The following is a 24,401-nucleotide window of genomic DNA, read 5'->3' on the forward strand; positions in this document are numbered from 1 at the left end:
TAGCCATCTCATCCTCTGCCATCCCCTTCTCCTTTTGCCTTCAATCTTTCCCAGCATCAGGGTCTTTTCCAGGGATTTTTCTCTTCGCATTAGGTGGCCAAAATATTTGAGCTTCAGCTTCAGTATCTGTCCTTCCAATGAGCACTCAGGGTTGATTTCCTTTAGGATTGACTGATTGGACCTCCTTGCAGTCCAGGGGACTCGTAAGAGTCTTCTCCAGCACCACAGTTCGAAAGCATCAATTCTTCGGTGTTCAGCCTTCCTTATAGTCCAGCTCTCACAGCCATACATTACTAATGAGAAAACCATAGCTTTGATTATGTGAACCTTTGTCGGCAAGGTGATGTCTCTGCTTCTGACTATGCTGTCTAGGTTGGCCATAGCTTTCCTCCCAAGGAGCAAGCGTCTTTTAATTTCATGGCTGCAGTAACCGTCTGCGGTGATCTTGAAGCCCAAGAAAATAAAATCTGTCACTGCTTCCATTTCTTCCCGTTCTATATGCCAGGAAGTGATGGGGCCAGATGCCATGATCTTAGTTTTTTTCATGTTGAGTTTCAAACCAGCTTTTGCACTCTCCACTTTCACCCTCAACAAGAGGCTCTTGAGATCCTCTTCGCTTTCTGCCATTAGGGTGGTATCGTCTGCATATCGGAGGTTGTTGATAATTCTCCCGGCAATCTTAATTCCGACCTGTGATTCATCCAACCCAGCGTTTCTCATGATGAACTCCCCATATAAGTTAAATAAGCAGGGCGACAATATGCAGCCTTGTCGTATGCCTTTCCCAATTTGAACCAATTGGTTGGTCCATGTCTGGTTCTTACTGTTGCCTCTTGACCCTCGTACAGGTTTCTCAGGAGTCAGGTAAGGTGGTCTGGTACTCCCATCTCTTTAAGAATTTGCCAGAGTTTGTTGTGATCCACACAATCAAAGGCTTTAGTGTAGTCAATGAAGCAGAAATAGATGTTTTTCTGGAATTCTCTTGCTTTCTCCACGATCCAGCAAATGTTGGCAATTTGATCTCTAGTTCCTCTGCCTCTTCAGAACCCAGCTTGTACTTCCGGTAGTTCTCGGTTCACATACTGCTGAAGCCTAGCTTGTAGGATTTTGAGCATAACCTTGATGGTGTGTGAAAAAAGCGCAATTGTACGGTAGTTTGAACACACTTTGGCATTGCCCTTCTTTGGAATTGGAATGTAAACTGACCTTTTCCAGTCTTGTGGCCACTGCTGAATGTTCCAAATTTGTTGGCATATTGAGTGCAGCACTTTAACAGCATCATCTTTTAGGGTTTTAAATAGCTCATCTGGAATACTGTAATCTCCGCTAACTTTGTTGTTAGCAATGCTTCCTAAGGCCCACTTGACTTCACTCTCGAGGATGTTCAGCTCAAGTTCAGTGACCGCACTATCATGGCTATCAGGGACATTCAGATCTTTCCTGTATAGTTTTTTTGTGTATTCTTTCCACCTCTTCTTAATCTCATCTGCTTCTGTTAGGTCCCTGCCTTCTTTGTCCTTTATCATGCCCATCTTTGCACAGAATGTTCCCTTGATAACTCTGATTTTCTTGAAAAGATCTCTAGTCTTTCCCATTCTATTGTTTTCCTCAATTTCTTTGCATTGTTCATTTAAGAAGGCCTTCTTGTGTCTCCTTGCTATTCTCTGGAACTCGGCATTCATTTGGATATATCTTCCCCTTTCTCCCTTGCTTTTCGCTTCCCTTCTTTCCTCAGCTACTTGTAAAGCCTCATCAGACAGCCACTTGGCTTTCTTGCATTTCTTTTTCTTTGGGATGGATTGAGTTGCTGCCTCCTGAACAATGTTACGGACCTCCATCCATATTTCCTCAGGTACTCTGTCTATCAGGTCTAATCCCTTAAATCTATTTGTCACCTCCACTGTATATTCATAAGGGATATGATTTAGGTCATACCTGAATGGTTTAGTGGTTTTCCCGACGTTCTTCAATTTAAGTCAAAGTTTTGCAAGAAGCAGCTCATGATCTGAGCCACAGTCAGCTCCAGGTCTTGTTTTGACTGACTGTATGGAGCTTCTCCCTCTTTGGCTGCAAAGGACATAATCAATCTGATTTCGATATTGACCATCTGGTGATGTCCATGTGTAGAGTCACCTCTTGTGCTGTTGGAAAAGAGTGTTTGCTATGATCAGCATGTTCTCGTGACAAAACTCTATTAGCCTTTGTCCTGCTTCATTTTGTACACCAAGGCCATGCTTGCCTGTTATCCCGGTGATTCCTTGACTTCCTACTTTAGCATTCCAATCCCCTATGATGAAGAGGACATCTTTTTTTTGGTGTTAGTTCTAGAAGGTGTTGTAGGTCTTCACAGAACCGATCAACCTCAGCTTCTTCGGCCTCAGTGGTTGAGGCATAGACTTGAATTACTGTGATGTTGAATGGTTTGCCTTGGATTCGTACTGAGATCATTTTATCGTTTTTGAGATTGTACCCCAGTACTGCTTTTCCCACCCTTTTATTGACTAGGAGTGCTACTCCATTTCCTCTAAGGGATTCTTGCCCACAGTAGTAGATATGATGGTTACCTGAATTACATTTGCCCATGCTTGTCCATTTTAGTTCGCTGATTCCCAAGATGTTGATGTTCAGTCTTGCCATCTCATGTTTGACCACCTCCAGCTTACCTTGATTCACTGATCTTATATTCCAGGTTCCTAAACAATATTGTTCTTTACAGCATCGGACTTTCTTTTCACCACCAGAGACATCCACAGCTGAGTGTCCTTTTGGCTTTGGCCCAGCCGCTTCACTCTTTCTGGTGCTACTTGGAAATACCCTCTGCTCTTCCCCAGTAGTATATTGGACACCTTCCGACCTGAGGGGCTCATCTTCCGGCGTCATATCTTTTAACCTTGTGATATGTTCCATGTGGTTTTCTTGGCAAGAATACTGGAGTGGGTTGCCATTTCCTTCTCCAGTGGACCACATTTTGTCAGAACTCTCCACCATGACCTGTCCGTCTTGGGTGGCCCTGCATGGCATAGCTTATGGCTTCACTGAGTTACACAAGCCCCTTCGCCACAACAAGGCAGCGATCCATGAAGGGGGAGATAATCTTTACATTACAGCAAATAGACATACCCACCCAATTACAGCTGATTTCTAAGAAGGTGGAGAATTTAGGGCTGGAAATGTTTGTTTGCGATTTCAATTTTTCTTCTGATTTTTCTCTCTCTCAGATGATAGCTCAAATATGATGAAACAGCTAGTAAAACAGAAACAATACCATCTATCAGTAGAACCCACTGAGTTAGCCTTCTCCAACCTACTCAGATGTGCTGGACTGAACCTCCCATCACCCCAGCCAACATTGGGTATGTTGGATGTGGGTGATGGGGCTTGTAATCCAATACATCTGGAGGGCACCAGATTGGAGAAGGCTGCACAAAGTACAACAAAATTCCTATAGCCAGAAACTGGAATTAAAATAAAATCAAAATAATAAAATCTTGTCTGAAATTGATGTGTGGCAAAACATTAAAAGCCTGATGGAACAGGACAGTCTTTACTGCCCATCTAAAGCAGAACAAGGAGGGGGACAATCTCACCTCCCATGGGAGGGAGTTCAATCTGGGTTCTGCTACCAAAAAGACCCTGTCTTGACTAGCCACCAACCTAGCTTCTCTAGGTGGTGGGACATAGAACAGGGCTTCAGATGACTGGGCCCTCATGCATGACACTTGGATTCCACAACCCTCCCCCTGTTTTCCATTTTCCCCCCAATAGTTAGTCAGCATTCCACAACCACTGAGCATGCTTAGTCTTCATGGGGGAGGGGATCCCCACAGCTTTTTTTTCTAAAGATTTTTTGTATACCTGCAAACCTCAAGGTTTTATTTATTTATTATATTTATATCCCACCATTTTTCCTCTTTAAGAAACCCAAGGCAGTGTACATAATCCTCCTCCTCTCCATTTTATGCCCACAACAACAACCCTGTGAGGTAGGTTGGGCTGAGAGTCTGTGACTGGCCCAAAGTCACCCAGTGAGCTTCCATGGCCGAGTGGGGACTAGAACCCGGATCTCCCGGCTCCCAGTCCAACACTCTACCACTACACCACACTGGCTCTTGGTTCCCCCAAGGTTGCCGATACCTTCCTCTTGTTCACGAATGGTGTCATTTTGGCCACATAAGCAATGACACTCATGCCTGAGCATCAGAAATAGAGCCAATGATGCCACCCCAGCTGATGGCCCAGACTCCGCAAGAGCTCATGTAGGCCAGGGGCAGGCAGTATGTTGCTTTGGACCAGATAATTTGTGCTACAGCTCCCACCAATGGTCCGGGATGAAAGGAACTGGAGGACACCAGGTTGCCTACCTCAGATGTCGGCCTTCACTAACGGAGCAGGATTTGTAAATGGGCATGTGATTTTTGTGCTAACCACAGGATGACTGCTAGAACTTTTCCAAAGGTTATATTCCTAACTCTTGAGGTATCTCCTGTAGACCTTCCACCCCTAAGGCACTTACACAAAACTGTAGAAAGCTTCTCCATGAAAGTGCAGCAATAATGTCATTCTGGAACAGTCTTCCTGTCTTGAGTTCCCTTGCCACAATGACATAATCTTTCTAACCTAATCATCTTAAGGGAGTTAAACTTAAGATTACTTTTTAAAATATGCCCCATTGCTTCTCATGGCCTTCTCTAAATAACTAGAGAAGCATAAGGAAATGGAAAGTGGCAACTGCTGTGGCAGCATTCGCTCCTTTGTGGCGACTGGCTTTTGGAGCACAAGCACATTCTGAGGAAAGAGTGAGTTCAAGAAAACCAGAATTTCTATATTCAAGAGAGTATTGACGTGTTCTCCAGATGACTTATTTTACTCACAGCGTATAATAGATCTGGCAATTTGGCCTTATGCAATTGACCAGTACACCACTGAAAATTTACAATATTTAGGAAGTGAAAAAAAATGAACTGATATGTTCAATACAATACTGATACGTTTGATATGATGTGTATATATTGGAATTGATGGATATGTTTCATATGAGATTGATGTTTGTTATAATGTATATACATTGGAAAGATTTACTTCCTCTGTAATTTGGTGTGCATAATTAATTGTGCCTTATTTGTTTCTATACATGTTTATAAACCACTGTCGAATGACTTTTTACAGTGCAGTTCTGTAAGGTCTCATGCACCTTGTGTGTTTTTGTTGAGTCATAATTGGGGAACCTGTCTTTTCTGTTTTGTGACCTTAACAGCAAAAGGGCCTTTGACTATGATGGAATTTGAAGCTGATTCTAAGGGTGCTTCCAGACAAGGTTTTATTGTGAAATCACTCTGCCTCATTCACAGATTTTTACAGGGAGGTCCAGGCGACACCATCTCCCATTTGTAATGCTTCTCTGTATGGCTTCATGTTGAAACTCATGCAATTCACAATGTAACATTAACTTTCCAGATCTACAGCTGGCTCAAAGCTGATCTGTTCAAATACTCTAAATTAGCTCCAAAGTTCCTTTTTCTGATTATGACAGGATCATCTCCAGAATTAAGGGAGTCCTGCTACAATGACTGGGTTTGCACAACACACTAATCCACACTTAGAGAGCAATCCTATGGCCACTAGATACTGTCTAGAGGGCCATAGGATTTTTCAGTTTCTGGGAACTGAGCTCAGAGCCAGGGCTCCAACCGGTTCCCAGAAACCATGCTCCTTGCCCCCTCCCCCTCATAGCCAATGTGGTTCTTTCTGCGCTGGCTACTTCTCCCCGTTCAAGAATGGAGCATGGAGAGGACGAAAAGGGGATGGTCCTGGGAGCAGAGAAGGGAAGAGACAGTGGAAGTCTCTTTACAAGGCTTTCTATGTGTGGTGCAGCCTCTCCCCTCCTTGCTCTGACATCCCGGGCTAGATGCACGAAATTGTACATCTACCCGAAAATGCAGGGCAGCTGGAGCATGAAGGAGAGGATTCCCTCCATGCTGTAGCCACCCTGCATGGGACAGGCATCAGCCTCTGAGTTCGGAGGCTGACATCTATCTCCATACAACCTTAGTGGTTGAGTGTGGGTTGTTGTCGAACCATGGGTTGTTTGTTGAACCGTAGGTTAGCGTGTTGTCTGAACCCAGGACATTTCCTGCAGGGTGGCTTGTTAACCATGCAGTGTGGCTTTTTTTTTTTTTTAACAAGCCACCTTGAGAACCCATGGTTTGTTGTTGGGTTGGTCAGGCTGGTTAACAAGCCACATAGCATTGGTAACAAGCCAACCTGCTGAAAATGTCCTGGCTTTAGACAACATGCTAAACCACAGTTCAACAAACCACTCATGGTTCAACAACCCACTCAACCACTGAGTGTGGGTTAGTGTGTAGTGTGAACAGCCCCTGTATTAGCAGCATGGAAAAGCCCTTATTATGTTAGGAAGAACAGATCAATTCTCCCTAATATAACTGATTGTATTAGAGTGCTTCTATCTGGAAGCCTCCTGGCACTAACCACTAGAAGCCATTGTACAGCTACTCTGTCTTTTATTCCTTAATGGATTTTCTGTGGTAAGAAAAAAAGATAGAAATGGTGGGAAAACATGGAAGGGTTACAAGTGGAAGACCCCACCATCTCTGGATCCTGCATAAAATGCCATGAAGGAGGCAGGCCGATGGCACTATTAAAAGCCTCATCTCGAAATCACAAGAGGCACGTATATTCCTGTATTTTGGTGTGGACATTAGATATTTTAATGTGGATAATTAAGACACAAACCACTTTTATATCCAACGGCTATGATTTTATTAAATAGTAGACACTAAAAAAGGTAATTTGATTTCCTAAAAAAAGAAAAGAAAAAAGAATTAAGAACTGATACAACTGGATGCTTTCGTGTGTAAAAAAAATCCTTCTTAGAGTATGATTAGACCATACTGTAGGTTTAAGGGCATTGTTAGAATCACTTTCATTTTGTTATGTACAGGATTTAACAGGACAGAAATTTGTTGCAGATAAAGGAAAACTTGCTTTTTCAGAGCATTTAAAGATGCAGAGGCTTTTGGTGATTTACCCACTGAAAGCTGACATGTGTGGAGATTTCATGTCTAAAAGTGGGAGCTGAATTTGGGCACTAGAACTATCAATCAAATGTTATGCCATGTGCTATGTTTGCAGCCTGCCAAACTCCTCCTGATTGCAATTGGCGTTGTATCACACTTTTAGCCATATTCAAGAGATCTTATACAATCAATGTAAATACATCAAGAAATGGGAGCTTTTATATGTTTTCTTATGTATGTACAGGTGCTATGATTAAAGGGGGGGGGGAAATACCTTCATACATCTGGTAAGCTTTCTCCCTGATATGCTAACCTTCCACATGCAATAATATTTTTGATGCAGTGGGGTTTGCAAACATAGAGTCCTCTGCCTGCATTCTGAGATGGTGCAGTCCTAAGAAGACCTCCGTTTATTGTATCGTTATGTGAGGGTTAATTCTAGCATAAACCCCGATGGGCGGGTTCACATGACACGCTGCAACTCCATTGGGGGCTGCATATTCAAAATGGCACCTGGCACATGGTGTGACTCAATGTGGGTTAAGTAACCCACAGTGAGCCCGGCGTGTTGTGCAAACCAGGTGTTTTTTGAGCTTTTGAACTGGGTCTCAGAAACACAGGTTTATTGAAATCAGTGAGGACTTTCTTTTACTTCATCAGATACCATGGTGTCGGTGTGCAGGTCTGACAGCAGTGATAATCTGTTTGGGAAGTGGGGACTGAATTTTAGCTAACAGACTAAAGACTCAGCCGCTAAGTGGAATGGTATGCAGCCTGCTGTGTCCTGAGTCCTGCATAAGAGGATTTCTGGATCTAAACCAGAGAGAATGCAAATGATTTTTTAAAATGTTCTCTCTTCTTCTCTAGTGCATCCTTGCAACATTATTCGCATGTTATTTAACTAGACTTGCTTGGTCAGAATTTGAAGCAATCTGGCTTCTCGCTTGTGTCTGTACTTTTCTTTTACTATTTTTTTCGCACTCACATTGCATCTTCCCCTCTCACATGCTCAGCCTGCTTCCCCTGTACGTTCTTTGATCCATGTTCCCAAGGGTTTGAGAATGGAATGCTTGCATCTATTTAACTTTTGAACCTTCCAACAGCTACAAAAGCAGTAATTCACAGAATATGACCTTTTTTTTCTAACATTCCATTGCCTAACAAAATGGCTGAATTATGGCAAAATTACTTCTTTACTTATTTAATAATAATTCTTCATGAAAACAAGTAATTTAAAAAGTGAAGTATTCAATATGCCACTACATTATATCTTGCCTGGAGGGGAGAGAGAGAATGATTTTTTTTTTCCAGCCATGCATTTTACTTCTGTATAAACACACCCTAAAGAGCCCTGAATGCTAGGGTTGAGTTTACAAACACATTCAACTCAGCTGAAATTGCTTGCTTTTGCCTGATTAATGACCAATCCATCTGAAGCTTTGACCTCCTACATTGCTTAAATAAGCCCAGAGTATATTACCCTATTAGTCTCAGTAAATCTCAATGAACAGCCTAGGCCATCTAGTTAGAAAAATAAATGCACTGTGGAAATTGCATATGCTTCCACATATCTTGATTTCATCACCCAGCAAAAGATTTTGGTGTTATACTATGCAGAGATCTCGGAGCTCAGTTTTCCCCAAGTGGAAGACTTTGAAAGTAGAAAAAACAAGCTATTTAACTGCAAATGGGAAAATTCACCCACTGCCCTAAGTAAATACAGTTTTCACACCATGCAGCTAAGTTCAAACATACTTTATGCTAATGATATGCAAGACAAGTCTAACCAAAGGAAACACACAGCTTTTAGAATGTAACTCAGCTGGGACTACTTTGAGCGGCAAACCAGACAGAAAAGTGAACACAGGACTCCCAGTATTAGTACATTTGGATTTACTACTTAACATGCGTTGTCCACTACTACAGAGTTGCTGCTTTGATCTTTTGGGAAGAGAGGAATGTTGACTTCCAACAAGAGCAATGAAACAGAACACTCAGAATATATCCCAAATGCAAAAGCTAACATTTATTTCAATTAGTCATTTTTTTAAATTCTTTTTTGCTTTTTCATTAACAAGAATGGTTTGAATAGAAGCAGCCGTTGGGCTTGTCTTAGTAAAGGGAGGAAGAGAATCTATGAGGCCCTTTCCTATACCTGTATTGTTCTCTTAATGATATTACATTTTCACTCCAAAAATTTCTCTGTACAGCTGTTCACTGGCCGCTATATCTGTGGATTGTCCCAGCAACATTATTTGTTCTAAATCAACCTTCCCCAATCTGGTGCCCTCCACATGTGTTGCACTACAATTCCTACCACCCCCAGCTAGCATGGCCGCTGGAGGATACCAGTTTGGGGAAGTCTGTTCTAAATAATGCTTACCTACAGCTATCAGAAGATGCAACTGCCATTTCCCAGAGACACTGGCAGTACAAGGTCTCTTATTGGCATTTGTACGTTAATAATACACTAAACCTTCCCCTAAACTGATGAGAATATGGCTACTGCCTTGAGAATTCCCAGCTTTCCAGGGCTCCTCTGAGCTAAGCAAATAGGAAACATCCAAGCAAGATGGAACACAAGGAGATTAGGTGGCTGGGGCAGAGTGCTGCAAGTTATGATAGAAAAAAATTGTTCTGGAACCAAAGCTGGGAGAACATCGAAGAAATCAGAAGACTTCAGATCAAATGAGCTGTTTGCTTGGAAGACTGCATAGGAGATGCTACAGTACACTTTTTTTTGTGCTCATTTCTGCTGAAGCAGAGAAAATGAAATACATTCACAGAACCGGAAGAGGCAGATGGCATGACTCAGCCAAACTTAAGCACTTATATGAGTTAGTATTAAATTATGTGCCTAAATCATTCACATTTAAATCAATGGGACTTAAAAATGCTTATGCTTGCCTTGGTCATGCCCAGAGAGATTAAGGCAATATGTAATTGTGTTAACCCACAATGTCACTTTAACTCATTTCCTATATTCTATTTGAAGAAGCTTACAAAATGTGGAATGTTCCTGCTAATTCTGGAACCAGAGGTTCCCAAATTCACAGTAGAGATTCTACTAAATGTGGTCTAAAGCCACCATTGCAGTAGCTACATACATCATAGCAAGTAAGATTTATATTACTTGCCAAATGGTCAAGAGGCACTGGATAGGTATTAGGAGCAGATTAGGACCAATTGCAATTTCACTTATTAACATCTGGTCATGAAGGGCTAATCCAAAATTTCACTGGGTGTGGGCAGCAATGAGGTGCTTTTGCCCTCATGGTCTACTGGGATTTGAATTTGGTCATGAGTCGTGCAAGTGAATGTACAGTGTACTTTATTTATAGTGTTGGAATAGTCAAGACAAATTGTGGAGAAGGTCCTAGAAACCCACTAAGATGTGCATCTCATTCACACATGCAACTGTTCTGACACATCCAAGGGCTGGCTCAAAAGAATCAGTGTGGTTGTCTATGAGAGCATTTCCAGCGTTCCCTGGGAGCATGCTCACATGAGCATATTTATTTGTTATATTTGTATCTTGCCCTACCTTCAAGCTCAGGGGGGCTTATCCCATTTCTTCCCCTCACAACAACCCTGTGCACTAAGTTAGGCTGACTGAGAGTGACTAGCCCAAACTCACCCATTGAGCCTCATGGCTGAATAGGTGTTTGACCCTAGGTCTCCTGAACTTTTCCCAGTAAATTGTTTCCAAACCTACCTGTAATCTCTCCAGTCACTTTTTTGTCTATACAGATATGTCCCCCCAGGAATGGTGTAACTCTCAGTATGGATAGATTAGAAATCTGTTAGGTGAAATGGCCCAAGGAAGAACCATCTTCAGCAGTTTCTGGAGCAGCCCTGGGTGAACACTCTCATTTACAGTTGGGTAAATGAAAGAAGCTATCCAATGAGGTGGAAAGATACTTGTTTAAGCCATGTGGTCATCCTACATTTACAATTGGACAGAGGAAAGATTTTTTCATATGACATGCAACTGGGTTGTGGAGACAGTGGCTTTTTACACATTGGTTGGAGGGCTCCTAGTGCTACCAAACTGAAGGCACTGCAGAGCAGTTCCATCTGTTTCTCTTTAATGGGTTTTCTGCATTAAGATAAATGATGGAAGAAGTGATAGGAAAACATGGGAGGGTTACGAGTGGAAGACGATGACATCTGGGTCTCCCTCCTGCCCCCCGTAAAATCCCATGAATGAGAAAGGGCAATTGCACCATAAAAGCTTCATCTGGAAGCATCCAAAATGTCTACTGATTTATTTAGGGTGCAATCCAATCGGGATAGGTGGCTGCCTCCAAACTTGGAGGCGACAGCCTATCCAATGCAGGGCAGGAGAAGCACGGAGGGGATCGTCCCCTCTGCGCTTCAGCCACCCTGCATTTGTGGCTAGACAGCTGATTTCGGCTGTCTAGCCACGGGAAGGCGGAGCGGGGGAAGCTGCTGCCAGATAACACATAGGATGTGTCGTACCAGCATTTCCGCCTTCCCCACCCTAGAACACCCCAGGTAGTCCACATTTTCACCGCTCCATGCTCCTCTTCTGAGTGTGGAGCCGTTCCAAGCTGCCTGTGAGGCAGTGCGAGAGGTGGGGAAGGTCAGTTCTCAGGGAACCGACCTCAGAGCGCAGGCTTCAAGGTTGGTTCCCAGAAACCGAGGTATCCTATGGCCGTCTAGCCGCTGACTAGTGGCCACAGGATTGCTCCCTTAGTTTTTAAAAGGAGAATGTAAAGCCAACATTCTCATTTGCAACAGAGTGTCTTGTGGCACCTTGAAGGCTAATAAATTTATTCTGGCATAAATAAATTTGTCAGTCTTTAAGATGCCACAATACTTTTTTGTTGTTTTTGTTGCAACAGACTTCCCTGTGGAAAATGGTCATTTGCATTTTAAAAAAGCATCTCCCCCCTTTTCTGTTTTCATGAATGATCAAACAAACATTTACATGAACAGTGTAAGAGAGACTCAAAAGGCAATTGCAGTTGCGATCCTATGCACACCTGGGAGTAAGTCTCATTGAGTTTAATGGGGACTGCTTCTGAGTAAACATGTGTAAGATTTCACAATAAGACCTATGTATGAAAATACCCTAAATTTAAGATTAAAAACTTAGCTAGACTCACAGGGGAAATGATCAAAATGCCCACAAAAATATCCAGATGACAGAACAAAGTACTGAAGGGAGGAAACAAATACAAGCCTCTCCCAGTCAGGGCTTTAAAAAGGCAACAGCTTGTTCCACATTTTGCCTATTGATTGGGAGTGTTATGTATGCCAGCTCCATTGAACAGATCTAGGCAATAAAATGCCAACTAGATGAAGAAGCTGCCTAGACCAGTATGATCATTTCTCTTTTTCCATGATTTTGGCAAACCTTGTGCCAAATGTCTTGCAAACAACTGATAGTTGCTCAATATTATATCAAAGAAAACAAATGATGAACATATTTCTGGAAGGTTTGTGGAATTTCACATCAGTTATAAAGAGAGAGCTGGTTCTCAGCAACATACATTACTGACTTGGGAGTGGAGATGGCAAAGGGAGCCATTACTCACTTTTTAGAAAACACTCCATAGTGCTTGCAGGCAAGTAAATGCAATAGATTAGATCCAGACTTAGACATACGTTGAGTAAACCCATTGAATTCAATGGGACAAGTCATAACCCACTGAAATTGATGGGACTTAAGTCATAACTGAATTAAGTCCCTTTGATTTCAATGGGTCTACTCTAAGTATGACTAAGTCTGGATCCAGCCCAAATATTGGCCGCATTGCCTGAATTTTTTTTTCTATTCTCAGGCCTTTCTGTAGCCTTTTGCAGGGCCTGGAAAAAACAAAGATCTGAGCCCCATTCAGTTCGTTACAGAGCCTGTGAACTAGACAAACATTGCAAAAGAGAATGGAAGTAAAACTCCATATGGTGGATGACCTCAGTTCTATATGGTAATACTATACAAGAGTTAGCAAGAATTTTATAACTGTTAATGGATCTGGAAACCAATCTTGATCTTTCAGATAAGTCCCTCTCTTCAGCAGAGATGACTTTCTGTTTCATGCCAGGCCCTTATAAAAGCTGGGGCTATGGTCAGAATGATGATGTGAGCTCCCAAATTACTGGCCCAGTCCAAAATTATGCATGCACAGCACTGGTTGGGGATTAAGAATATCACCAGTCAGCTTTTCAGGCAGTAGAGAGTAGGAGAAGACTAAATACAAGTTCCTGCTGCTGCCCATCCTGAAATCCAGTCTCTAACTGAAGCTGCATATGCTGATAAACCGCACATGCAGCAGCTATTTATGTGCATGATTCCCTACCCATTTAGGGATGCACACATGAAAGTCTGCTCCCACGCACGCATGGGCCATGGCCCCCAGTTGGATTGGGCTGGCTGATCCGTGGTGAATGGGCACTGCACAGCTTTGTGCAGCTCCACTGTAGAGAATGGGAACGGACCTGCAGAAAGTTTAGTGCAAGGCCAGTCCATGTCGTTGTGTTGAAGCAGTGTGGCAATCAGAGAGAGGGAGAAGTCAGGAAACACATACATGCACAACATGCATGCACACAAACACACCCATCCATACGTATGCAAAGCCCCAGCAGGGTTCTGAACAAAGCAGACTGACATAGACTTGAGGCTTGTAGCTGTGCCTTTGAATTCTCCTTTAGGGGAGCTGAGAGTAGAGAATCCCCCCCCCAATTCTTCATTAGATGGGTGAGAATAGTTCGTTATTGGATTTTTTTAAAGTTCTATTTCAGCTAAAAAAAAAAATTGTCTCAGATTATAAGCCCATCAGGTGGGGCCTGTATTTTTATGTGTTGTGTAAAGCACCCAGTTTTGTGTTTTGGGGGGTTTCACAAATAATAAATATTCTTATTATTAAACTTATCGCCTTTCTGTCCTCTCTGGTGCCAGCATTATTCAGGGGAATGAAACCCAAGTTGATTTAAGGTTATTTCTTTAAAGGAGCCAGCTGTTCTCCTTGTATTTATTTGCAGTTCAAACAGATGCAGAAGCTTCCTGAAGCTGGACTGCTTTTTAAAAAACATCTGTGCATGTGAACCTAGTGCCTGAGAGACTGACGGTGGGACTATAGTAATGTAAGTCTCAGGAAGGGGACCGGCGGAGTCTCTCTGCCAATGTGCTTATTCACTTCCCTGTCTGCCCTCCCTAAAAGTGCCCAACCTACTGGGCCAACGTTCAGCCATCGAGTGTTAAGAAGACTAGTGTTTTCAATTCATCCCCTAGTCTACGGACGGTACCCCAATCTGAAACCCTCTTTGATTTTAAACAGGTTCCCCAAACCCACCCCAGCATCAATTTCACAATAACAGGACACTCCCTTCAAACTGCATACACAGATACAGACTGGAATGCCACGATAAGAACAGACATGTGACCCCCACCCACCCCTGCCCACTGCTAACTCCTTCCCCCTCCTTGAAATCAGCTTCATTTATGGAGGTAGGCATCCAACCAGAGTGTGCCAGATTTCTTTAGGGACCTACAGAAGGAAGCAGAGAGGGGGGAGAAGAAGAGAGGCATGAGATTACAGTGTTATCATGGACTCTAGGCTGAAACATTCACTTCCAGATTTGGCCCCAACCCTTCTGGAAGCCAATACGACACCCCTCCTCCCAAATCTGGTCTTATAGGAGATGCTTGCAATCACTTGATGGTGAATTCCACTGGTTCTTTAATGAGCAAGACACATTCGTTTGTCTTGAGTGACATCTTTTTGGGCAGTCCCAGTGTATCGTAAAGGGCCGCCGCCATGCCTGTGAAGGTGACTGGCATCAAGCAGCCCATGCGTTACCTCTCTCTCCCTTTTCAATCCTTGGTAATTTTTTAATTAACAACGTATTTGTTGCATCTGTATCTTGCTCTGCCACCAAAAGCTTCAGGACACACACATCATTCCCTTCCATCCACCCCACATGCACACACAACAACCCTGCAAGGTAGGTTGGCTTGAGAGATAGTAAGCTGAATGGCACACCCTATATATGCTCAGGCACCATATTCATGTTATTTTTTTTTCTCTGGAAAGAAGCAGGTAGGAAAACATTCCATTTGGAGCATATGGTTGAGCATGTGCACTGCCTATTTTGCATGTGATGGTGTACATGCAATGGGAGGCATCCCACCATCCCAGTTCTCCATGTAGAGCAGGGGTGGGGAACCTTTTTCAATCCAAGGGCCCAACTCCATTTCGGAGAAGCTCTCAGGGCCCGCATTCTCTGTAGTGGATGAGGGCAAGGGCAAAAGTAGGTGGGGTTAAAACATCCACCACCCCTTGCCAATTTCTACTGCTACCAATTTATAGTAGGAAGCCTGTCTACTCAGAGTAGCATGCCTACTCACAAGTAGGACACACCTCTGCATGTCTACTGAGAAATAAGCAGGACAAGCCTCTGCTGGACAAGGCTCAGGAGGAAGCAGGACGAAATCACTCAGCAGAGCTTTCAAATAGCATTTCTACTCAGAAGCAAGCATAAGAATCATGTTGACTCACAAGTAAGCAGGGGAAGCTTCTGCATGACTACTCAGAAGGAAGCAGGACTGAATCACTCGGCAGCTCTTTTCCCTGGCCCCGCCCCCTCAGCCCTGCAGGTAGAAGCTCTTCTCTCTGACCAGCAACTGATCAGAGATAAGAGCATTTCCCTTGATGACGGGGGGCAGGGCCAGGGAAAGGAGCTGTCAGGCCAGATGGGTAAACCCCTGCAGGCCTAACCTGGCCCTGATGCAGAGGTCCCCCAAGTCTGCTAGTGTGTGGTGGGCCAGCCATTTGTCTGCACAGCACTTCTGTGGTTGGGAGATGGTTTTCTGGGAGGGCTGGATATGACCTGCAGGCCTTATGATGTCTTGCGGTCTTGTCTAGAATCACTAAAGAGTAGGTGGATGGATGGACAACCCTATCACAATTCTTACCCAACAATATCTGAGAATGCTTTCAGAAGAGACTTCTCTTCATATGCGACTTCATATTTGGCACACAGTGACTTCACCAGTGGTGCTATCTTGTGGTAGTTGTGGCGCGGCATTGTGGGAAACAAGCTAAAATAAAAGGAGAAAACATGAGGGAACCCCTGGAACAGCAGTCCTGGTTAAAATACACTGTGCCCCCTTGCGCCTCTGCTTACAGAAACAAGGCCTAGCCTACACCAGCAGCAAAATGAGGTAGCAGAGTCCTGAGGTGGCAGAATAGACTGTACCACCTCAGACTGCAGGTGGCTGATCATATGTTTGAACGCTCCCCTGTGTGAAAAATAAACATAAGCTAGGAGGAAACTAGCGCCATAAGGAGCAGGCTGGGCTAGAACCTTTCTCCCTGATGTATTAGTTCTTGCTGGGAGTTGTTTTTACGTGGGGAAGCATTCAAAAATGGCAAACCCTCTTGTAGCCTGAAAGAGAGCAGCCCAGTCCGTCACCTCTACCCCCCTTATTCTGCTGCAGGTGTGCATGGCTAAGAGAAAGGGGCATCATCAGTGTCCAGCACTGAACTATTAGCAAAAGTTGTTTAGTGCCGTCATGTCCTGAGCAAATGGTTTGTTTTTTTATGACAAACACCTGCACTATGTGTGATGTGCGTGTTTTGATCATATTGTAATTTTATTTCTTATTATTTTTAGCAACCTTGGGCACCTAGTGCGGAAAAGCGGGATGGAAAAGTAATCATCATCATATCAGTTATAGCCTAAGATTTATAATTACTGAATTCCTTTGTTTCTTTAGTGATTTTGATTTTTTATTATTATGTACATTCTTTTTCTTTTTTTGTTTCCTTTATTTTGTTAACCTTATTTCAAAAAAAAAAAATTTAATGGGAATAATAATAATAATAATTAGCAGTAGTAGTAGTAGTAATCCCTTTTGGTGTTCCCCTGTTTTTCCAGGGGATTATGATTTCATTGCATATGTCTATTCTCACTGACAAAGCTTCAGATCCAAACATTGCATACTCACTGGTGCTCTATTTGAAAATTCAGGTGCCCGCTGAACCAGTCATTGAAAAAAGACTGTTCGACATTGCAGGTAGCTGCCAACTGCAAAAGGCAAAGAGACAAAAGGTTGGATTTGTATAAAGCCCAGACTTGGAAGCAGATCAAGTGGACGTTGCTTTCCTGGCATTGTCTGTGGTTCTAGTACCACACTCTGCAATCTACTACTCTAAGGCTGCAGTTCAAAGAAGTCTTTTAGATGTGCACAAAGGCTTCCATGGGTCCACCCGATTTAAACGTGACAGAAGTCATGTGAAATGCTTACAAGATAAGCGTTCTTCCCATGTCCCCTGTAATGTTTAAATCGGTATAGAGGGGTTTTGGAACCCAAACAAAGAAATGTAATGTTGGAAGTGGTTCTAGTATGTAAAATCAGGAGCCACTTCAAATGTATCTTATAGGTAGTGGTGTAGTGGAGCCAGGACTCACAGGGTCGAAGCAACAATATATTACTGTGAGCTATCCCTGTTGTAATGCAAAGTATTTTGGGGTGGCTTGGCCTCAAATGGGCAAGTAAGGTCCATTAGCTTTATAAAAGGCATATATGATACAGAGAGATGGATCAACACAACTGCTTGTATTTTTGGACTCTCCTTGGAGATGTCATGATGTTCACTCGCACTTCAACATTTACCACTACAACACTGTTCACAGGTGGTAGCAGAGAGCTCCCGGGAAGGTTGTAACGAAGTTGTCCAAAATCTGACATTGACCAACATCTGAATGGGAAGTGGGCTAGCTTCCCTTGGAAAGGTAATTTCAAAGGTTAGTTCTGGCAGAGATCAGGCGTTCCAGCTCCTCAGTTAGTTTTATTTTGAATGAAGGAAGTGTTTGCAGAGTTGGGCCTCATGGTCAGATATCCTAGCTATTAGACTCAACAGAAGGCAAGTTTAATAAGCATTAAACTTGCCTTCTGTTGAGTTGAAGCCAAAGACACTGATACTCACAGAGACTGGGTTTCCATATCACGATTAACCATGGTGGGTTGTGAGCCATGTTAGTGTCAGCATGGCTTTCGGTGACAGCTGAACTTGGCATAGGCGATTCAGCGTGGGTTGTTTTTCACAAACAAGCCACCCTAAGGACCCATGGCTTGTAGCAGTGTTGTTGAGGATAGCTGATTCTCAAGGTGGCTTGTCATGCCATTCGAACCTGGCACCATGGCTTGTGCCAAGTGGCTACAGAGCTGCTTGACAAGAACAGGGAAAAAAGCCGTGTGGCTCTTCACAGTGTTGGGTGCCACCTCCAGCCTCCCTCACCAATGACTGCCCCTTGACCAGTACCCAAACAGCACTTTGGAAAGACTCTCACTCGTTAGTCACCTTTAAAACAAACAAACAAATTGGTGCCTCAGAATTGCACACATGGGGTCTTTTTTCTTTTAATTCTCCCTGCTCTTTCGTAAGTGAGCAAGAGTGCAGATTTGACTGTCCAATAGGTTTAGTTTTGCCTTGTCAATTTCTTTATAGGTTTCAGCTGTCAAAAAGAGCCCCAAAGTGGAGTAGGTATCATACAAGGAAACTGACAAGGCGAGGCTGTGTATAGGCTAACTTGCACATAGTTGTGAAGGACCTAGGGAGAAATAATAGTAAGAGAAAGGAAGAACCCATTTGTGCAATTCAGAAGCACTTCAGTGCTGCCTTTGACAGCTGAAACATACAAGGAAGTTTGACAAGGCAAAACTACACATATTTGCCAGCTGAATCTGTGCTCTTGTGCACTTCCAAAGGACTGGGGAATTCAAAACAAACAAACAAACAAAACAAAGTCTCCATTTGTCCAATCCTGAGGCACTGATTTTTTTTTAAGGTGGCAAAGTAAGCGCTCTTAAAAGTGGTAGTGACTGGAGCAGGGAGGGGAGCGGGATGAAGAGGCAAGACAGGTTACCAGGCAAAGGACACTTGGATACATGCAGGGAGCAGCCTGGAGCATTGAGGGGGAAACAAACTATGGTAAGCTGCTGAGCGGGAAGTTGTATGTTAGGGAGTGACATGGGTTGGCGAGCAAACAGCCAATCTATTGCAGCTTATCCTCAGCGTGGCTTATCATTATGTGCAAATCCATAACGGTGCATAAGATTTTAGGAACTCAGACTATATAATCTATAGTAAATTAGTAACTCAGACCATGAATGTTTACCTGAGCACTGAGCCAGTCCCTGTGCTTCTCATTGTCGATTTCCATTGGAATATGATTCATCTGTGTGACCCAAACAAACCAGTGACTTTCCATAAACCTTTATTTAAAAAAGAAAAAAAGACACACAGACAAAGATTCAGCCTTGTATATCTGGACATACTAATCCTGAGCAATGATAGGCAAAACGATGGTCAAGGGAGAGGTTAACTGTATCTTGTCTCCTGTACTCCGATAATGCAGGTCAAATAAAATTCCGCCTGAACAATCTTGCAATGTGGTCTTTGCATTAGAGCCTCCCCCTTCTATAGACAAAGATTTCTTAGGGTGCAATCCTAAGCCTGTTTAGACAGAAAAAAGTCCTACAATTCCTGTGTGCTGGGAGTTGTAGGACCTTTTTCTGTTTAAACATGCATAGGATTGCGCCCTTAGTGGTTCTTTACCATTTCCACTGGAAAACATATCTGGTCTTTGTTCTGTTTTCATATGTCACAAGCCACTTTCATCCATCTATTTAGTCATTTATGGAGCAATCCTATGTCCCCACAGACAGCATCTGGGGGCGACATAGGATTGCTTGGTTTCTGGGCTCCAAGGTCAGAAACAGGGCTCCAACCTCAGAGCCCAGAAACTGCACTCCTCTCCCCCTCGTAGCCAGTGTAGTTCTGGCTATGTCTCCATGCTTGGAAATGGGAGCATGGAAATGGGAAAAGGGGGTGTTCTTGGGGGCAGGGAGGGGAGGAGATAGGGGCGGTGGCCATACGATGTTTCCTATGGCTGCCCCAGTGTCCTTTCCTCCCTGCCAAAGCACCACTGCTAGATGGACAAAATCGCCCTTCGAGCAGAAGAGCAGGATGGCTGGAGAGCGGAGGCGAAGATCGCTTCTGTGCTCCGCCTGCCCTGCATTGGATACTCAGCAGCCTCCGAGTTCGGATGCTGCTGATTATCTTCATAGGATTGCGGCCTCCCACAGTGATGTTCTGTCCTTAATAGAGCAGAGGAAACTGTCCAGATTGAATAAAATGCAACAGAATGCCTTGAATTGCATGTCACCTGTTTCCCCATCCGCCACCCCCACTCCCCGAGTAGGGTTTCCCCATGTTGGGAAAAGCTTGATGGTTGTCTCTGAAATATGGAAGATGCCGGGGGTACTCTGGACTCAGTCTGTTCAAGTTCGGCCCCACACAGAGGTTGTGAATTCACCACTCCCGTTCTGACACAGCAACCCTTGTTATTCATAGATGACCCCAAGGTTCCTTTAGCCAGATGATCCTATTCACTACAAGTGCAACTCCGGTGTCGATGGATGCTTTCAGTGATGTGTGAATTCCACTGAGCTCTAAATACCAGAGATATTGACCCCTGTATCATTTATGAGAATGGGGGCTGATTAGTCTTCCCTCTCTTTCTCTCTCTCCCCTCCCACCCAATCCAAGGGATTTCATAATGGTGACAGCTATCATTATGGTAACAGACAATGCGTAGGGCTGGTCTTGACCTGTTGCCGAAAAGATAACCATGTTGGCACCAGGCAGGCCTCATCTGGGAGATCATTCTATAATTTGGGGGCCACGCCCCCCAATTATTGTGATTTTATTAACCTATCTTTATGTAACTTGTAAGCTGCCTTGGAAGGATTTGTACCCTGAAAGTACAAATTGGTTGTAAGTAATTAAAATAAACACATGAATTAATAACACAGTGTAGCAGACCAAGAGCTTTGGCTATTGGGCTGTAAGTAAGTAAGTAAGTAAGTAAATAACTGTCAGGAAAAGATCTAGGGACGTGAAGAAGCAAGACATGACAAGAATGCAATTAGGTTACTCTGAGAGTACTTCTCAGTTATGATGTATTCAGCCCTCTGCTGGAAGGAAAGGCTTCAGAAAGAGGGTCACCCTTTATCCCTCCTACCTGACAAAGGTGAGGAGACACAAGGATCCCAGAACGCCATAGAATGGGATGTATGTGATGAAGTAGCGTATGTAATAACTGAAGGCCCAGGCCAGGTCCTAGGGAGAGAAGGGAGAGGTTATGCATTGCGGGCAATACATCTCCCTCCGCCTTGTGCCCATGCTCACTTGCACACAATGTGCAGAGAGACAACTCTTCACCTCCCCCAGTAAGATCTTTTTGGAGTCATCCAGAGGATCAGACTTCAGTGAAATGGGGTTTCATGAAGGCAATGTAGGACATGGGGGATCTTTCACTTACCACCCAGAACTTGTGTTTGAACATGGTCGTGAAGATTTGCATATGGAAGTAAACTGGAATGAGGAGAGGTGGAAAAACTGAAAGGAAAAGCAGAAGCATTAGAGGAGGCAGGGTGAAGCATAAAATGGACGCCCAGGGCTGGATAAAAACAATAATAAAGTCTGGAGTGAAGTACTCTCTCTCAGGAAGAAGAAGAAAGGAAGAGATTCTGTTTGTTTCTGTGTTCTCTCCAACATATCAAGACGTTAAAGAGTTTAGGTTACCACTGGACCATTCCAGAAAGGATTATAGCTTGTATTTGCAGCCACTTCTATGACCTCTTTTGTAACCAATTTAATTACAGTTTATAGACCAGCTCTATTTATTCTATAGTGGAGGTCCAAATTTTATGGAGCTGCATGACAGCCAGTGTGGTATAGTGGTTCCTGTTGGCTCAGGAAACCCAGGTTCAAGCCCCCACTCAGCCATGAAGCTGAGTCACTACCGCTCAGCCTAAGCTACTGCACAGGGTTGTTATGAGGATAAAATAGGAGAAGGGAGAAGAACTACCTTAAGCTTCTTGGAGAATGGATGGGATAAAAGTGAAATAATGCTCTGAAAATGTAAAGCATGGTCCTGACTGGATTCGGTGAATTTTTAAACATGGAATGCCATGGAAACTCACATGTGACTGAAAGGGACGTTACTCTATTGCTGCACACTGTATACGTGCAAGGGGGATCTTCATATGCCACGTGGAGCAAAGAATAACTATGTTTAAGCAGGAAGAAAATGTAAGCATGCCCCCTGTCTTTTGCCTTCTCTACATGTAGTGAAGTGGAAGGAAACAGGGATACTCACCAAAAAAGAAATATTCATGCTGGTGGTTGTAAGGGAGGAATTTCAGCTTCTTCTTTCCGTACTGAAGGAGAAGAAAGAAATGGGACCTTCTCAGTGGTGGATCTGAAATTGTGGAACTCACTTCCCAGGGAAATTTGCCAAGACCCCTCCACTTACAGTTGGGGCAGGCTGTGGTGGGGAGGGGAGAGAAAAAACTGACTAGATGGTGAATACCTGAAGACTTCTCCTCCCGCACTAAAGCTTGGGACTTGTCTGACCTTGCATACAATCTGACATCACCATCTAGTCACAATTTTTCCCTCCCTCTCCCCCCCGCCCACACAGCCTTTTATAACATTTTGCCTGGTGAAGAGATCTGGGGATCTCAAAAGCTTGCACAGATTTTGGGGGGTGATGTTTTGGTTGGCCTAATAAAGGTATCACATGGACTTTGGACATTTTCTTCTGTCCGACATGGCTACCTTTGCTTTGGCGGGAGGGCAGGGGGATAGGGGCAGGGATGTGGTAAAAGTCTGTTTGCTAAAACACCAGCATGTCTTATTACAAGGCGTTAGCAATCAGGAGGCGGGGGTGGGGGGAATCAATCACTGAGCACAATAAGCAGTTATTGTACTAAGGCCAATAAAATGAAGTGTAATTATAAACCGTGTAAGGCATGTCAGAACAATAGCAGATAGCAACGAGTGCTTAATCATGCCAGAGGGCGTAAATGGTTAGTAAGGAACGTGTCTGATTACCCAGTATTATTATTATCACCATCATCATATTTATTTATATCCTGCCTTTTTCCCAATACTGGGACTCATACATACATACGGACCACACTGTATGCAGGCCTCATGTAATCTTATCCCCATCCTTCCTGAAGCGGTTGCCCTGAGTCTTCCTCCCCCACCCGAAACAGCACCTTCCTCCACATGGGTCCCGGACTAAGCTGTTTCTGTGGACCCCAAGGCTGCTTCCAGAGGGGGGGCTCCCAGCACTACCAGGCATTGCTGTTCCACTGCAAGCTGCCAGCAGAATTGCCATTAATGCCAGGGGGTCACCTTGTCTTTGTGGGTGTGTGCATCTTGCTATGTTCCGCCCACAGCCTGTGGACAATGTGGTCCCCGCCCCTCTCCTACCACTTCTCCCAACGTTTCAAAGCACATGCCCCTCGGCGCCACTGTAGACGACCCTCCGCCCGTGCCAAAGTGCCAAGGCCTCGGCATGGCAAAATGTGTGCATGCAAGCAAAGGTAGCTTTTCAGCCCCCGTCTGGGCAGTGCCTCTCTCTCCTCCTCCCCTGATCCTTTTGTGGCCAAGTAAGGAGCCAGAGTGGGTCTCTCCAGCAAGTTCTTCCTCCTGTCCCCCCACCCGCACTTCACCCTTTTGCCTGGCCTATCCATGTGCTTAGCTGGTAAACAACACTGTCTCCCGTCTTGCCTCGCTTCTTCTGCCCTTGGTGGCTGCTGCTGATCCTGGGAAGCCTGGATTCCTCCCCACTCCTTCCCCAGAGCGCTGCCAGCCAGGCGAAAGGTGAGCAGCATCAAGCTGCCAGGTGTGTGTACAGTGTTCAAAATTGCACCTATACTTTTTTATTTTTAATGGTTAGTTGCACAGAAATAAAACAAAAACAACTGCCTTGGATTACAGCCTAACAGGATTACACCCAGACACTAACATGCTTACTCAGAAGTAAGCACTGCAGCTCTGCCATATATATAAGATCATTTCCCAAGAAGCAGCAGCAGCAGCAAGGATGGGCTGCCTTTATCTCCATGTCCCCGGGGCTGGGACGCTTTGGGGTGGGGTGGGAATCCCTTCCTGTTATTTGCACTTGTGTTTTAACAGAAAGCCTCAGCACATGTCTCACACTGCCCCCCACCGCCACACACACACTGAGGGCTCCTTCCTCTTTACATGAGGCCGTGACCCTCCTGCACTAAATGCCCTTGGTTCCGTTTTTAAATAGGTTGCAGATAATGAGCTATCAAATTACCCCGTTGTGTCTTCAGTTTCCTCAGTGAAGAGTTAAAGCAGCAAGGAGAGGAGCCAGGTCAATGAAAGATAATGGAAGACTCAGATACGGGGAGAAGTGGGGTGGGTGGGGAGGAAGTGCATGTAAAGGGACTAAGTGGTGATCCTGCATTTAAAACAGAAGCAGAAAACATTTCCCATTTTAAAT

General features: G+C 44.1%; 1 protein-coding gene across 2 annotated transcripts in view; it reads right to left on the minus strand.

The window, feature by feature from the left end:
• Positions 1-6,766: 6,766 nt before the first annotated feature.
• LOC146357917 (acyl-CoA 6-desaturase-like) overlaps positions 6,767-24,401 on the minus strand; it is a 43,953-nt gene continuing 26,318 nt past the window's right edge. Inside the window, exons 6-13 of one of the 2 annotated variants that reach the window (XR_014784863.1) lie at positions 22,236-22,296; positions 21,396-21,472; positions 21,096-21,193; positions 19,188-19,284; positions 17,014-17,093; positions 15,979-16,104; positions 9,514-14,551; positions 6,767-9,307 (exon numbers count right to left, since the gene is read on the minus strand). Coding sequence is in view for 1 of the 2 variants with exons in the window: in XM_084813316.1 (XP_084669442.1) it covers positions 14,500-14,551; positions 15,979-16,104; positions 17,014-17,093; positions 19,188-19,284; positions 21,096-21,193; positions 21,396-21,472; positions 22,236-22,296 (591 nt within the window). In the remaining variant the exon portion in view is untranslated. Of the gene's footprint in view, positions 14,552-15,978; positions 16,105-17,013; positions 17,094-19,187; positions 19,285-21,095; positions 21,194-21,395; positions 21,473-22,235; positions 22,297-24,401 lie in introns of both variants that reach the window. The other variant, XM_084813316.1, reaches the window with a different exon arrangement.

The sequence above is a fragment of the Heloderma suspectum genome, chromosome 1, assembly GCF_057233095.1.
Source record: "Heloderma suspectum isolate Gila_16-S chromosome 1, 16-S_ref, whole genome shotgun sequence".
NCBI lineage: Eukaryota > Metazoa > Chordata > Lepidosauria > Squamata > Helodermatidae > Heloderma > Heloderma suspectum.